Source organism: Brienomyrus brachyistius, chromosome 1 (assembly GCF_023856365.1).
Source record: "Brienomyrus brachyistius isolate T26 chromosome 1, BBRACH_0.4, whole genome shotgun sequence".
Classification (NCBI taxonomy): domain Eukaryota; kingdom Metazoa; phylum Chordata; class Actinopteri; order Osteoglossiformes; family Mormyridae; genus Brienomyrus; species Brienomyrus brachyistius.
In genome coordinates this window covers 55,762,147-55,777,766 of record NC_064533.1, presented here as the reverse complement: position 1 = coordinate 55,777,766, position 15,620 = coordinate 55,762,147, and the positions used below count along the sequence as shown (strand labels likewise).

The window sequence follows — 15,620 nt, the reverse complement described above, 5'->3', positions numbered from 1 at the left end:
AATCCTCAACTACTGTACACATACGCTTCCCCAATACACTGGTTCCCTTCTAGTTCAGATGCACCCCATCCAGCTTGAACAGGTCCCATCTGTTCCAGAATCTCCTCCAGTGCCCCATAAACCCAAACCCTTCTTTCCTACACCACCCTTCGAGCCATTAGTTTAATCTCATCTCAGCTAACTTAGCCTGGCTCACATGTGGCATGGGAAGCAATCCAGAGAATATCACTGTGGACATTCTGCTTCTAAGCTTATCTGCAATTTCTATGATTTTTTTCCTGCAGAACAGCCCTCCTACTCTTGCCTGTGTCTTTGGTGCCAACATGCATCACGACCACTGGATCCACCCCAGCTTGGACCAAAAACCAGTTGGACAAATTTCCAAATTTTTCTTAAGTTATTAAGCTAACTGGGAAATTCGGCTTTGTTGAATACCCCCCCCCCCCAAGTCTTTTTGGTTGCACCTTACACATTTATAAAGTTTTCTCCTTTTACCCACTTTGAGTTATACCTTGTAAATCACTTTTTCTTTGATGCTGGAGGCTCATCCAATATTGTTTTGTCATCCTCCCATATCACTCCCCCTATTTCACAAAACCTAGCAATTTAAGTCAAGTGGGGGGTGGGGGTCGTGGATGCGGATGCCCACGGCAGACTGATAATAAAATCATAGACATGGCCAACGGTCCCTGTGTTTTACACGTGTTTTATCCATTTATGGACACAAGATTGTATGTATAAAAATAACTAGGAAGAAAAAAGAATGGCAATAGAAGAAAAGTGAGGTTTTATTTGAAACTTCGAAATTCTAAATTAGATGAACATCTTCACAAAAAAACTGTGACAATTTGTGTCCCGGGAAAGAATATTAATTTTCCGGGACAGTTGCTCAGAAAAGAGGACAATCCCAGGACAAGAGGCAACCCTAGGAAATGGGTGCATCCTGTCCTGTTCTGCTCATTCTTCCTGCTCTCTGCCAACTGGAGCTCAAGCTCCAGTATTTTGCAGGATGGCTGGTGACAGAAGGGGTCAGTTTCTCACATCACATAAAGAGCCCCATGCGGCATCAGCAGCAGTAAAGTTGAGACTATGCTGAGGCATGTTTGCAGCTTAACCACCCGCTTGATGCCCATCAGGAGGTACAGAAGTACAAAACAGCACTGTCTGGGAAGTAATCACAGTTAGATGGACACCATGAGCGGAATAGCCAGGCAAGGTACATTCTGGGAACGTGTATGTCGCTTCCGCTATACCCAATTTCCTGCCGGCAACGAGCTGATACTGTTCCAATACTGGGGTGGTTACAAAAAACTCGTTAAAGTTAAGATATTCCTAGTCCAAGTTAAGATTTCCTTAAAATAAAATTTGTGGTTACACAAAAGCCTATTTCCTAAAATTGCCACATAATGTGCACTGGCAGCAATATGGCTAGCAGATCTATATTTCATTTTCCACGGAATAAAAAACGTTAGTCCGCTCATAAAAGCTGGCAAGAGAAGCAACATGAAGCAGCATGAAGCCTGCATCAGCAAGAAAAGAGACAGATGTACATCGGTTATCGATTGAATTTTCCGACTCAGAAATATAGAGACGCATGCAAAAAAGATGTTCATGAATGCATTTAACGTAAGTGGGATTCCATCTGCTCTATTTCTGCTCCACTAGTTCTATCTCTGGTGACGAAATCCGGCCTTTATTATTATATTTATTATTATTTTTATTTAATTTACATTAGTCGGACGAATAATATGTTTAGTCATTAAACAAATATTTAAATCGCGTTTTAATCGTTGTTTTAGTCATCGTTACGTAAAAACCCTTCGTTCGGCCATATTTTCGTAAACTTCGTCAACAAAATTAACACTGGAGTCGATAACAGGTATCACGACCACGCACAACTGCAAGCAAACAGGCGGTCCCCATGGAAACTGTACGATTTTACTGCCGTAAAATATTTTTCAATGTAGTAAATCCCTTAAGGTTTTTCTGTATAATGTTGATTCTGTGCAACATCAAGGCTCTCAAGTCTCAGGCATTGAGCGGGACAGTCACTGTTTTCAGTCTTTCGTCACGCACTCCCGCCACACATTGTATTTCTCACGGAGGAAAATAGTTTGTAGGCTAATATGCCGCAGCGCCGAATATTTCTCAGACCGCGGCACAGTAGCGCCTCACTATGAAACAAGCGCGCTGGAGTCCTAGAACCTGTCACTTACCAGCTAACCAAAAAAAGAAAGGGCCTACACAATAGCCAATCAGAAAATAGCATTATTGTATCTGGGTAAAATGCAACACAACAACCAATGAAAAGGCATCCTGGGATTCTTCTCTCATACGCTTTTATTCCACAAGTCTTCCACACGAGCAATTAATAATAAGAACAACGCTAATAATAAAATAATTAATAAAACACCCCCATTCCTGCCGCCCATCCGACCCGCGCCCCCTTTGACCCCCTGACAATGGACGAACCGTGACAGTACAGGGTGGAGGCGGAATGTGGAATGTCACTTTTGCCTGTCTTCAAAACTTGAGAGCCCTGCCACATCCTTAAATAAATCTCTCAGCTAAGTAGAAATGAAACCTTAAGTGTTATATTTAAAGGGAAAACTAAAGTTTTTTGTGCAGCCAGCCCCAGGTCATTTGAGAGATGATCAGGATGTACACGGGAGCAGAAGTCAACATCCTGAAAGGACATTCCGTGCCTCACTGCACACTGAAAGGCCAGGAGAAGCAGTAGAAAGCTGTTTTCATGACAGCCTACAGACCTTGTAAGGTCCAGAGGGACTTTCCCCAAACTCAGTGTGGTGGAAGGTCTTGGATGTCACTTTGGTTGCTGTTACATCACTCCCTCTACACCTGTCAAGCTAACACTGGGTTTTCAGAGCCAGAACCTGTCAATCGTATAGGCGAGACAGGTGTCCATCTAGGGCGTCAACATCAACGTCCAAGTTCACATTGTCTTGGAAGTGGGGGGGGGCGGGGGGCTCTGGTAATGCTTGTGTAGGGTAGCACATGTCTGTCATGTACACAGCTGGTCATATGATTTGAGCAAGTCATGTGATACATGAGCCCTCCCCATACTGATGCCTCATCATGGCATACCCTAGAATACTAGAAGTGAACCATACTGGAATAAGGCTAGTCATTTACACACTAAATGAAATTTTAGCCTTTTGCTGCTTAGCTAATGCTTTTCTCCAGGCTGATAAACATTTTTATAGTCCTTGAAGGTCTGGAACCCAAACAGCGAACATACTGGACTCAGCAATGTGACACAGAACGATGATGTTCATGTTACCCTCTTGAAAATCAGCTGTCAGTAGGTAACAGGTGACATCATAAACATCATGCTGTTCCTCGGTTCTGGTCCAGTTCGGAGAGCAGCTGTAAGTGTAATCATCGCACAGCTCCCAGCCTGCCCCAGCGTGACTATAATTAAAACGTGACGTCGTCTAGTGTAAGCAGAGTGCAGACAGCAGTAGCCCGGCACATTCCCGAGTATAAATATCCAGAGGTGTGGGGAAGGGAAAGCGGGATGGAGGGTGATCGACAGGACAGCTGCGGCGTGGGGGAGGGGATGCTGAGAGGCCTTTTCTGGGGCCAGTTGCATCAGGAGTAGGGCAGGATGCAGCCAAGTCCTGGGAGGGACTCTGAGTTGCCTTAATCGATCTAGCCACCCTGAGCTGGCAAGTTTTTACACACTCACAGCATCACAAACCCATATGCAAGGAGCCACTTATGCACCCAGCTTGCACTGATACCCATACAGACAGCACGACAACCTCCATCACATACAGCAACAGCACCTGCCCCATGGCTGGATAGTGTCATTCCAAACACTCTTCTCTTGCTTCCTCTTGCAGGCATGCAAAATGAGCTCCCTTGAGAATGGCCAGAGTGTGCAGCACAGCAACAGCTGGCATCCATTTTGAGCCGCATCAGAAGCCTACAACCTGAACTGCCCTCCCACATCTCGTGGTAAAGGTCAGAATGCGGCACTGAAGCTGGGGGACTGCCATTGCAGACACCCTGCACACCGCCGCTATGACCTCATGCAGGTTTAATGTCCCTAGGAACGTTATCACATGGCACTGTTTCCCTGATCATGATGGCTAGGGATTCTGAGCTTAGGACCTCTACCCAACCAAACTTTCAGCACAGGGTGATGACACATGACCATCTCACCAAAGTTCTTATGCAGTTCAGTTCTGCACCCCCAATCCAGACACTCAGAAACTGCATTACCTACCTTCTCCCAGGTCCAGCACGGCCAGGATGGCACTACTGCGAGCTTCACCCAGCTGGTTGTTGGCCACGCAGGTGTAGAGGCCGGCGTCGGAGGCATGGCAGTCCCGCAACCAGAGAGCACCGTACTCCTGGCCTATTGTGTCCAGCAGCTCTTCGTTGTGGTACCAGTAGAAGGAGGGCTGTGGGTTGCCCGCCACCGCCACCTTCAGCCGGACGTCGCACCCCGTGCCCACGGCAGCATTGCGCATCTTTCGGATGAATACCGGTGGCATTGGGGTGGGATATGGAGAGCTCTTGGTCTCTGGTGCTGCTTCATCCGGGCTCACTCTGGCACGCTTTAATGGTATCTGGGGACTAGGGGGTGCCATACTGCTGGCCTTCTCCTCTGGTCCCTTATTCAGGGTTAGCTGGACCTCAGCCTTCCTCATAGCTAAGAAGATGCCCTGAAAGCTACTGCGTTGCTCACACCCTTAGCCTAGTTTATGCCACAAATCTCATCTCACTATAACTGCAAATACAGTGAATCTCCTTCATTCTCATAGAGGACAGGATTTTGGGTAAATCTCTATGAATTCAATCTTTAAGTCAAAATTATGTTCCAAGGTATTAATAAAGTTCAGACATTGTGTCATAAAAATCAGCTTTCTCAAGAATAACAGACGCATTAATTTTAGAAGTGGGGTCCATCATTGCTGTGTACAACTTTACTCTGGTAAAAACTCATTTCATGCAAACAGATTATAAACAGATGTATGGATTACCTTCATGCTGCTTCTCTTAGAAACTTCCGGAATACTTTCACACATCCATGGAGTTCAATCAGAGCAATGAAAATGAAATTAAGCGTCATCTTTATCCAATTTAGTGTGTCAAACGTGACCAAGTCCTACTGGACGATGGTATTTTTAGAGTGGGTCCTGCTGGATCAGGTTTCATTAGCGAGGTGCGGTGTGGAGGTTGAACGCAGCAGATCGGTGGGTGACTAACCCCGGGGGGACTCTTTCCACGTCGGCTCGCGCTTGTCCTCCGCTTCTCTATGTGTAGGTTTCCACACCACCCCAATCTTATTTAGCCCTGGAAACAAGCTCCCTTGCCCCTGCTCTCTACTCTTCAGCCAACAGACCCCAGGGGTGACTGCAGAGTCATGAGACAGCTGTGCCTCAATAGGGTCATTTTTTTGGATGACCCAACACCCCCGCCCCAATTTGGGAAAGTACCCAATCAATGCACAAAGCCTGTGTGTCTATATCTTTGGGAGCATGCATTTTATTTTTCTTATGTCAGCGTACATGTGCTAAGGTGCACATATATGTTGGTGTGTGTTAGCTTTTTAAGGGTGCAATGAAGGAACCAGCAGACCGGAAAAATACAGGGAGAGTCAGTATCCTGAGGCATGACGAACAGTGAAACTAGGCCAGGGTCCATTTCATTCAGTGAATGTGGAGTTCCTTTACTCCACATTTACAAGCCTCAAACCACATCAAACGCTGAAACAGGCAATAATGGATTCCTTCTTCACTGGAGTTACCAATTTGACATTAGGACTGAAACCCAGTATAGTGACAGTGCTACAAAGTAGTGACAGCACCACCTAGTGGCCTAATATTGCCATTAAACAGGGCACCCATGAGGTCACAGAGCTGACTGAGGAGGCAGTACTGAATGTAGCTTAAATGCAATATGACCAATATATCTGCAGCCAGCATACTGAACCGACATTTTCTTCACCCCTCATTTCAAATAACTGCTGAATTAATCCAGCTTCCTTCAAAATACATTCAAATTTACATTTATAGTATTTGGCAGACGCCCTTAGCCAGAGCGACTTACATAAGTGCTTTAAGACGCTGCGATGAATTTTTCCGCTATTAGCTCAATAAGGACCCAAGCTATGAATACCATCTATCTGAACACTCTGTTGAGAAAGTGCAACAAAAAAAAAATGTTTCTTCTTTTTTGTACACATACACACACGGAAGAGCTGAGTAAGAATACAGAGTACTACTTCGGGTATTTCTGAAAAAGGAAAGTTTTGAGTTGTCACTTGAAGACAGCCAAGGTTTCCGCTGTTCGGACATCAAGGGGGACTTCATTCCACCAACTAGGTGCCAGGACAGAGAAGAGCTGAAATGTGTGTCGTCCTTGTGCCTTGAGGGGTGGCTGATTTTAAATGTTTAAATTTGAGAGCCAATTAAAGATGAAGAGTGAGGATACTGATTTTGGCAAAAATATCCAGCTTTACATGAACATTCATAAATGGATGAGTAAATGAATGAATACTGTAGGATGCACTTTGGGAAAAAAAACAAAACTTTATTTTCCATAAGAAACACTAGTAAACAAATATCACTGGTACAAAATGCATACAAGACTTTCCCATTTGGCCATGAAATGTTACAAGTCCAAAATACTGTTTTGAAAGGCATAGCATGAAATGTCAAACGCAAGGAATGCCTATGTCGTCCTGCAGGGGGCTCTTTCTGGGTCTTAAAGATTTCTTAAAGAGTTCTGACAAGCTGCTGCCTTCTCCAAATAACCACCACTGTTCAGTGCCAAAAACTGAAGACAGAGAGTAAACAGGGACATATAGAGCACAGCGATATACATATGAGGACAGGCAGACATTACAATACTTAGTCTGTAACTCAGTAGTCAGTGTTCAGGAATTTGCATAGAAGCCCTTTCATCCATAGTGGCTGGACCAGATCAGCCAGCAGTGAACATGAACAAAACTGGCTCCTTGAGTCTCTAACGAAAGGGTCAGATTATGAAAAAGATTCTAATTTCTGATCCAGAGTCCCACAAACTTTCTAGCACAAAGAAAAACGAGAAAATAAAAACGTATCAAAGAAGTCACAGGCACCCACAAGGGGGCAGTGCTGAGCAACATTCAAGCTTCTTCCAGGGACACAGTGGTCACACCACTTCCCATTTGCGAGTGACTGCTGTCCAATTCTTGCAGAAATGACCAGACTGACCACCCTTGTTTCTGCTCAAACCCCCAGGTTCCTTTCTGTGAAGACCTCATCTCACAGTTATACCAGGTGAATTCCCATGGAAACCATTACTCTAACGGAAAAGTGCCATGTCTGTCCCTCTGGTCCCACCATAGAAGATACCAAAAGACATGCTTCACAGTATGTGTGACAGGTGCTGATGTTTGCCCTTTTATTCTTAGAACATGAACCACACCGTTGAGCAGAATATAGCCTGTGCACACTGTGCAGGTAGAAGACCACTAGGGGGCAGGCTCTCAATAGGCATTTAGATGTTGACCATTAAGCTCATGAGCCTTTCTTGTTCTCTGCAGGGCAGGGCAGGACAGGGCACCACAGACACACTGACAAACACTTCCAGTAGCTCATCCCAGGACAGCTTCCCCAGTAAGGCAGGTGACAGAACAGACTCTGGTTGGGCCAGGTGACAGGATGTCTATGCTCTGATACCTGGGGGAAGAAGCAAGGCGATCTGTGACAAAACGGCTGCAGGCATTCTCATCACCGTCACCTCCTGACACAGCTACTTGCAGACCCACCTTTGTCACAGGGCCCCCGCCTCTTCTCCTGCGCAAAGTTGAGGCGGTTCTGCTCAGCAGCGGTGCCGTTGGACTCAGGGCTACTGCTGCGAGATGGACTCGCCTCTTGGTGCTGGTAGGCCAGGTCCAGGTGCTGCTGGGCTAGCTTCAGGTGGCGGCGCAGGCGCTCCAGCTCACGGGACGGCGTCTCATAGCTCAGAGACTCATGACCCGAGTCCTGAAGACTGTGTGGTTTCCGGATACAGCCCTTCTTCAGGGCCATCAGGTACTCTGGTGGTGCAGAGGCAGCCCGAAAGCACGGTGTGGACCGGTGGGTAGCCACTATGGGGCGCTTGTGCTGTAAGCAGTCACAGACACTGCTCACGAGCAGGTGCAGGATCTCCAGAACAGTTAGCAGCAGGCAGAGCAGGCTGACGCCATACATGACCAGCAGAAAGATGGTCTTCTCTGTGGGCCTGGAGATGAAGCAGTCCACGGTGTGGGGGCAAGGCCCGCGGCTGCACATGTAGGAGGCAGGCACCTCGAAGCCGTACAGTACATACTGGCCTACCAGGAAGCCTACCTCAAAGGTGACGCGGGACAGCAGCTGCAGCACATAGACCTTCATAAGCCCGTCCTGCTTGATCCTCCGCCGCCCATCATGCCGCTTCTCAGGCACCCTACCCTTCTCCGCCTTCTTCTCCTGCTCCTTCTCCACAGTAATCATGGGGTCCTCCTCACCATTGTCCTCGGTGGCATCCCGGTGGATCAGGGCTGCCCTGCGCCGATGCCGTGGTCGGTAGTCGTCATCGTCCATGCGGGCGATCTTGTGCATGGCGAATCCCAGGTACATGATGCTGGGGGCGGTGATGAGGATCACCTGGAAGGTCCAGAAGCGCACGTGCGACAGAGGCGCAAAGGCATCGTAGCAGACATTCTCGCAGCCTGGCTGCGCAGTGTTGCAGCTAAACTTGCTCTGCTCATCGTGGTAGATGGACTCGCCCCCTACCACCGTCAGCACAATGCGGAAAATGATTAGCACCGTCAGCCAGATCTTGCCTACGAAGGTAGAATGCTTGGAGATCTCATCCAGCAGGCGTGTCAGGAAGGTCCAGCTCATGGCGCAGGAGTGCGGGGAGGGCTACTCAGCACTGAAAAAAAGTGTCAAAGTTCAATTATGGCAGCATTAATGGGAAAAAATAATTGTATTATTATTAACAACACTGTACTGTCTGGAGCAGCCACCTTCCTCTCACTGAACTACCAGCAACCAAATAAAGAGTGTCTAGGAGTACAGGGATGGGGCAGTAGGGAACAGATTTTGTGCTGGTGTTAGAAACTGGGCTGTTCGAAAAAGGTCAAATGTAAACACTGAGAACTCTAGCAATATTTAAAAACACAGTGTAAACCGCTTATAGTGATCATGGATCAACCACTTGTATGGATCAAAAGGCTTGGAGCAGAATTATTCCTGTACAAATACTGTATAAATAATTCACTTTACACGCAATAAAGTAGTCCACTTATAGTGTTCATTTTGGGTCTTTTTTAAAATGACTAGATATGAGAAAAAAACTGCAGTAATTAGTTTTGCTTGCCTACTTTGTCTTGCAATAAACCATCTGGTTCTGGTTAGCTACCTGAACTAATGCTGCATGCACAGAAAACATGACCGGAAAAAGTCATTTTCTCTCACTTACGAATACAGAGGCTCCTCTATTTACAAATGAGTTATGTTCCGAAGGGCTGTTCGTAAGTCATTAACAAACATCATTTTAAGGGTATACGCAAGTACAAAGAACTAGGATGCTGGGAGTCCACACGCTACGTTGCTGTACAGCAGGAGTAGTGGCCGGAAGTCGTACTAGGCAGAATTGCCGCATAGAAAAAAAAAATTGATGTTGCGGACAGGAAACGGGAGCCCAATGAACACAATTTAGACTTACAGTCCTCTTCATTCATATCTCTTAAAGTTCATAAGTTGAAAGTTCGTAACTAGAGGAGCGACTGTATAAACTAAAATAAGTTTGATTAACTGCCAAAAACGAGCCAACGAGATGCAGTAGTGAAACAATAAGCTATATTTTATGTACATTACTGTATTACAGCATATTTGAATTAGACAGTTCAGTAATTTGTGCACTTTGTACATAACATTAAAATCCTTGAAGTAGTGATAAAATGATGGGTTGAAGCATATTTAGCTGTAATCCTATTAATTTGTGCAGTACCATGAAAAGTGCTTGAAACAGATGTACTGTATTTGAGAGTCTATAAAATTCAGTAAATAGTGAAGCTGTCAGTTTTATTAGTATAAATACACAAATGTCAATTGGATAGTAATCTACTTCAGATGCAAAGAAAAAGAAAAAAAAAGTTAATGATCATCCGCTTATAGTGATTTGTTTCAACCAAACAGAATTGATCACTATGAATGGTTTCCACAGTAATTTTGTTCGCAAGCAATATAACAAAATATAAACAAAATAATCTTTCATTAATTGTGTAACACTTACACATGAATTCAGAGAAATGTCAATTTAACGTCTAACTAGGGCTGTGCAATACGACACCATATAGAGTGATGAAATAACGCCTATTGTTTCAAACTATGCTTATGTTTATCGTTTATTTCATGGTGTCGCTAAATGTTTACGGCAACTTTTTCATCATTTGTCTAACCTGGCAAAACAGATGACACCACCACATGGGATGTGGCACTTGTGTGGAAGTCTTTATTGAATTATATTAGTTGTAACCCACAGAAGACATGATCCACAAATATTTAACTATGTGCAAATATGTATTTTTTTGTGTTATGTCATATCCACTAGAATAGAGAGCTTTACAAGTAAACTGTTGTTTGCACATTTGTGGATCACATTACATTTGTGACTTCTTGCCTATTGATTTGTGGGATTTTTTTCTAGTTGGTACTGCTACGGCGCCCCTAAGAGGTCTGGGTGGGAAAATATTTTTTGAAATAATTTTGCAATCTCACTACACTTGCCCACTTACCATTTGCTGCAATGTGACGGCATAGATAAACCCAAATAATACAGACGTGTCCTGTAAAGTGTGCTTTAAGCATTAAACTATGGAGGACAATGGACTCCATATAACTGTAATATGTGTTTTATATGTATTCATTCGTAATCACATTGGGTCCATTCACCGCCAATGACTTTAAGCAATTCAGCTGGGTTATTGAATGGAAAGTCCACACATACAAACACTGAAGTATATTGCAAACACCGAAAGATATTACAGTCAAAAACCTGCATATAAGGCTAACTTTACCGGGGTTTTGGAGTTAAGGTTTAAACTGGACCCCGCTTTCTAGAATATTTCAGTATAGATCTGCATATCACCATATGCATACATCAAATGAAAATATCAGGGAGGTAAACCCAAAAGTGGATTCCCAGCAAACATGGGGCAGCCGGAGGATGTTACTATGAAAAATAAAGAAATCCTTGATAGATCCTTGTTATGACAGCTTCCAGAAATAGCATTTTAAATATATAATTTTAAGTCCTCCTTTTTATGAATGTTCCATTAAGATATCCAGAGGACGCCCTACGAGGACCACATCCGGACCATGGACTATGAAAGAAATCTTTCAAAAACAATTTATTATGACAGCCTGCAGGAACAGCATTTACATATACAAAAATAATTGCCCGGATGTCTACCAAGTGGCGAGATATTTGCTTAAGGACTTAACTTGAAGTCAGAATTCAAACTTATGGCCAGTAGTGGCTTTGTCTTGATGCTATGTAGACGCTTTTTGCAGCTCGTGCTCCCTTGCGAACCCTCACTCACTGTTGTTCAAGGCATTGTCATGGGTAAGACGCGACACTTTTGTTTCCACAAAAGTCTGCAACGTATAATAAGTGATGAAATATGATGAGTTGAAGCATATTTAGCAGTAATCCTAAATTGTTTTAGTGTCCTTGGTATTACATCAATTAAAACAACATTTTAAATTCTTGTCAGAACGAGCTAACATTTATATTACTATATAATTTGTATGAAGAGAGGAGTTGTCTATGGTGACATTCAGGCATGTTCGCTAAATTGTACTTTGAATTAATGTGATAAACTAAACAGAAGCAAGCAACACCCCTTGGTTTTCCAGATTTCTTTACGGGCAAATTTTAATTAATATTTCAATGTTTGTGTGGCACTTCAACTTCAATAGCCTAGCAGTCTTATTTGCAGTCACTGACAGTGAATGGACACAGCGCAATAATTAACTACGATAAACTAAATAATTAAAATACGTTTAAAAACACATGAAAAATTACATAATGTGCATTGTCCCCAATAGTTTAATGCATACAATACACTTAACTGGACATGTCTTTATAGCTTAGGTTTATACTTATTAGCCAATTAATTCTCTCTTTTGAACTTTATACGGACGTATAGATATTATTAGTAACAGAAAAGTATTGCAAGGGAACTCAAAACTTCCAAAAAATATCTATTATAGATATTATCTAGATATCTAATATCTATTTGGGGCGTTACATTTGTAACTTCGCTCCTTTTTATTTGCGGATTTTTGCCGAATCCCTACCGCAGCTGATCTATAGAAAAAAAAACCCTAAATACGAGGTGCCGCCATGATATACGTGCAGGGATTGACGTAACTGGTACGCAAGTACGCATTCACCTTCAGGAGCTATACCTGCGGCAATCGATTGTTCTAACAGCGTGAATGCGTACGTATTTTATGTTTATTTGATCCGATATGACGACATTATCGTGAATTTTAACCTCTATACCGCAAATAAAGTACGAATTAGCATATAAAGGTTAAAATGCACGATAATTTCTTGTCATATCGGCACAAATGCACATAAAATACGTACGTATTCACGATGTTACAACAATCGATTGCCGCACGTATTGCTTTTAAAGTTGAATGCGTACTTGCATTCCAGTTTTGTCAACCTCAGTATATATGGTTATCGGGATATGAGATGACATATCGGGATATGAGATTTTGGTCATACCGCACAGCCTTACGCCTAACAGCATGATTATGGAGAAGAAAAAACAAAACCTTTTATTAAATTATTCATGTATGAATCAATTTTTATGCCTGGATTTAGTTAAATATATCAGTAAATACTGTCAACTTTGTTCACAGTTCATCCGCAGAAGAATTGATATAGGCCTAATCAAGAGGAGTAACTCCCAAAACGATACACGTGTGTTTTAAGTGTGGAAGGTTATGGGAAATGATGCGTGGTTATAGCAAAGTGTTTACCGGTTAACGTTCGGGCTAAGATCAGGATAAAGTCTGTACGGGTTAGTGACATGGATACGGTAAAGTATGTACTGGTTAAACATTTAGGCCTACGGGTTAATGTACGGGCAGGGGTGTAAAATTCCCATTTAAGTGGCATAGGCAGCATTAGCCCGAGTTTCATAATGGGGATAAAGTTTATGAGGCTGGAGCGTGAAGGAAAAGCACCCGGGATCCGGCTTTATGCGCGGCACTTCACAACCCCAATCTCCAAAATCATTAAAACTCCTTTTAATAGATCCCGGTAATCCGGTCATATGCTTTAGATTCGAATCTGACTAAATTTAACCACTCTCCAATTTCCCGCTTGCAAAAATATGAGTAACGTTGGAGAAACCAATGAAAATGGTTTAAGCCAATTGCAACCACAGGCGAATAAACATTTATCAGCAACTTAACTGCGCAAAAAAGTGGATTTATCAACATTCTTAATCATTTCGGTGAGTCTGGACAAGAGATTAAAAAATAAACTAATTAAAACAAATACGCAATTAATATCAGAACTGAAGTAGCGAATGAAAACGCAGCATTTAGAATAACTAACGCTACTTACCCCTTATCACAAACTTTCCAATAAAGCTGCCGTTTATTATAGTGCTTCGGGAGCAGCAGCATGGGTAGATCCTAGCAGCTCACGGCAAAACTTTAAAACGTCTACTCTCACCTAAGAAAAGTTCCTATCTGCCGATATTTCGGCCTCCAGATGATCAGCAAGCACACATTCCCGTTTTCCTCCTCCTTACGCGGCTCTTCTTTAACCCATTCAGCCAGATGGGCACCATGTGACTCCTCTCCACGTCAGTACTACTGCGGGGGGAAAGATATCCCAATATGTCCCCCTTTTTCCTCCTTTCCCCCCTTTTTCTTCTTCTTCTCTTCCCCGGGTGTCCACGCAGCCGTCCCCTGCCCTTTTTAAGAACTACCTTTACGGCCTCGGTCTTTCGGTTCTTAATTTGTGTGAAAAATGCGGCTCAGACTAAGCACGTCTAGTCTCATCTGATCTAATCTGATTTTGTCTTCTTTGAAAATCAACGTCAAACAGCGAGCACACTGGAGAATTGCGAGACACGCCTTGAACTGCACAAGCCCCTATTTGTTCACCCTATAAACCATGCGTATGACGGTACTCCTGAAAGCCTATCGGGATTGACAAAACTGGGCTGAAACCGAAATGTTTAAGATTAGTAACGACACCTCCCGGATCGGAAAAATCCACGCAGACCATAATTATATGTTATCATTATGAAAAACCAATGAAATGCATGCGGTTGAATCTATCCAGCTATCATCCAGCGTATATAGCACGTTGTTACTATAGTAGTATGACATAATATTATCATACATAATAATTACAATAAAATGTGATATTTTTTAGAAATATACTGTTTTATAGTTACTATTTTCTATGATGTACATTCTATGTATATATAGATCAAGTTTTGGAAATAACTGAGTAACTTTTACAATATCTTAAGGGAAGAGTTACTAGTATGTAAGTGGGTCATCAGCCACAGGTGTACATGCTACAACTGTATGGGTGACTGTATCAAAGCGCCCTTCACCATAACAGCCCCACACTCTTGCATGCTCGCAGTTGTCGGCCACAGCTGCACTGTGTCCTGGTTACCATGCAGTGGTGCTTGCAAAGCCGACCGCCATTTCTCTCATCCACATGTTTCTACATGACCTCTGAATCTACAAGACAAATTGTTTGTATACTGCAGACTTTCTATGAAATACTAATGCAGTTAATCTCAGCATAATAATAATAATCAATACTTTTATTGTCCCCGTAGGGAAATTGTCTTTACGCCTCCCACAACTTGCTCTTTTTTCATAGAGGAAGTTGTCTGCGAAGGGCTGCCACCTGTAGCGGCGCCCAGGGAGCTGGGAGTTAAGGGCCTTGCTCAAGGACCCACAGTCTGAGGCAGGGTTTGAACCTGCGACCTTCTGATTACAGGCACACAGGCTTAGCCCACAGAGCCACACACTGCTCCCTAACCCATGTTAGTGGGTCCAGATTCTCTGTTTATTTCCATTCAGCTGATAAAATTCACTGGGTGCCATAGAGGTTGAGGAACAGGTCACTGGTCCAAGACTTACAAAGGACTTGCATTATACTTGAATTTTAAAACAAAACATATACAAGCATGGTTTATACCTCTGTGCTTCGGGAGTATGTGCCTGTGACTGGAAGATTGTCAGTTCACATCCTGTACCTGGCAGAGTAATCACATCACTGCTGGACTCTTGAGCAAGGCCCTTAACCCTCCAGGAATGCTATATACGAAAACCAAGGAATTTCCTGTGCAGGGCTCTGTGTACAGGTAAGAATGAAGATGTTTATATAGAAACACTGAACTATGTATTACAAAACAGATGCATAACTATGGCGCAGACAGCTAAGGCTGGAATTCAGAAGTGAGGTTTGTGATGTTGGAAGGGTACAAGGAATCTCAAAGCTTCTAATGGCTGATAAAAAGAAAGTTCACCTGAAAGGATGCTTTGTTGGTGTGTATTTCTCCTGCTACTTTG

The 15,620-nt window shown here is 43.3% G+C and overlaps 2 protein-coding genes across 4 annotated transcripts in view; both read right to left on the bottom strand.

Moving 5' to 3' along the window:
- The window catches only part of LOC125750489 (striated muscle preferentially expressed protein kinase-like), a 51,100-nt gene extending 45,682 nt beyond the window's left edge, over nucleotides 1–5,418 (bottom strand). The window contains 1 exon segment of the mRNA XM_049028366.1: nucleotides 4,253–5,418. Coding sequence (XP_048884323.1) covers nucleotides 4,253–4,679 — 427 coding nt within the window. The 5' untranslated portion in view covers nucleotides 4,680–5,418.
- A 1,125-nt stretch (nucleotides 5,419–6,543) lies between these two features.
- Nucleotides 6,544–14,220, bottom strand: LOC125750542 (gap junction gamma-1 protein-like). Of its 3 annotated transcripts, XM_049028513.1 has the most exons (3): nucleotides 13,639–14,218; nucleotides 7,787–8,916; nucleotides 6,544–7,697 (listed from the first exon to the last, which is right to left on the bottom strand). In XM_049028513.1, exons 2-3 carry the CDS (start codon nucleotides 8,883–8,885, stop codon nucleotides 7,684–7,686), a joined length of 1,113 nt encoding a protein of 370 aa, XP_048884470.1. In that variant the 5' UTR covers nucleotides 8,886–8,916; nucleotides 13,639–14,218; the 3' UTR covers nucleotides 6,544–7,683. The 3 variants fall into 3 exon arrangements, with proteins under 3 accessions (XP_048884470.1, XP_048884458.1, XP_048884448.1); XM_049028501.1 differs by having other exon boundaries at nucleotides 6,544–8,916; nucleotides 13,750–14,220; XM_049028491.1 differs by having other exon boundaries at nucleotides 6,544–8,916; nucleotides 13,639–14,219.
- Between the last annotated feature and the right edge of the window lie 1,400 nt (nucleotides 14,221–15,620).

What these genes read in the sequence shown, in the direction of transcription:
- LOC125750542 (XM_049028501.1), bottom strand. Translation starts at nt 8,885, where the DNA reads ATGAGCTGGACCTTCCTGACACGCCTGCTGGATGAGATCTCCAAGCAT.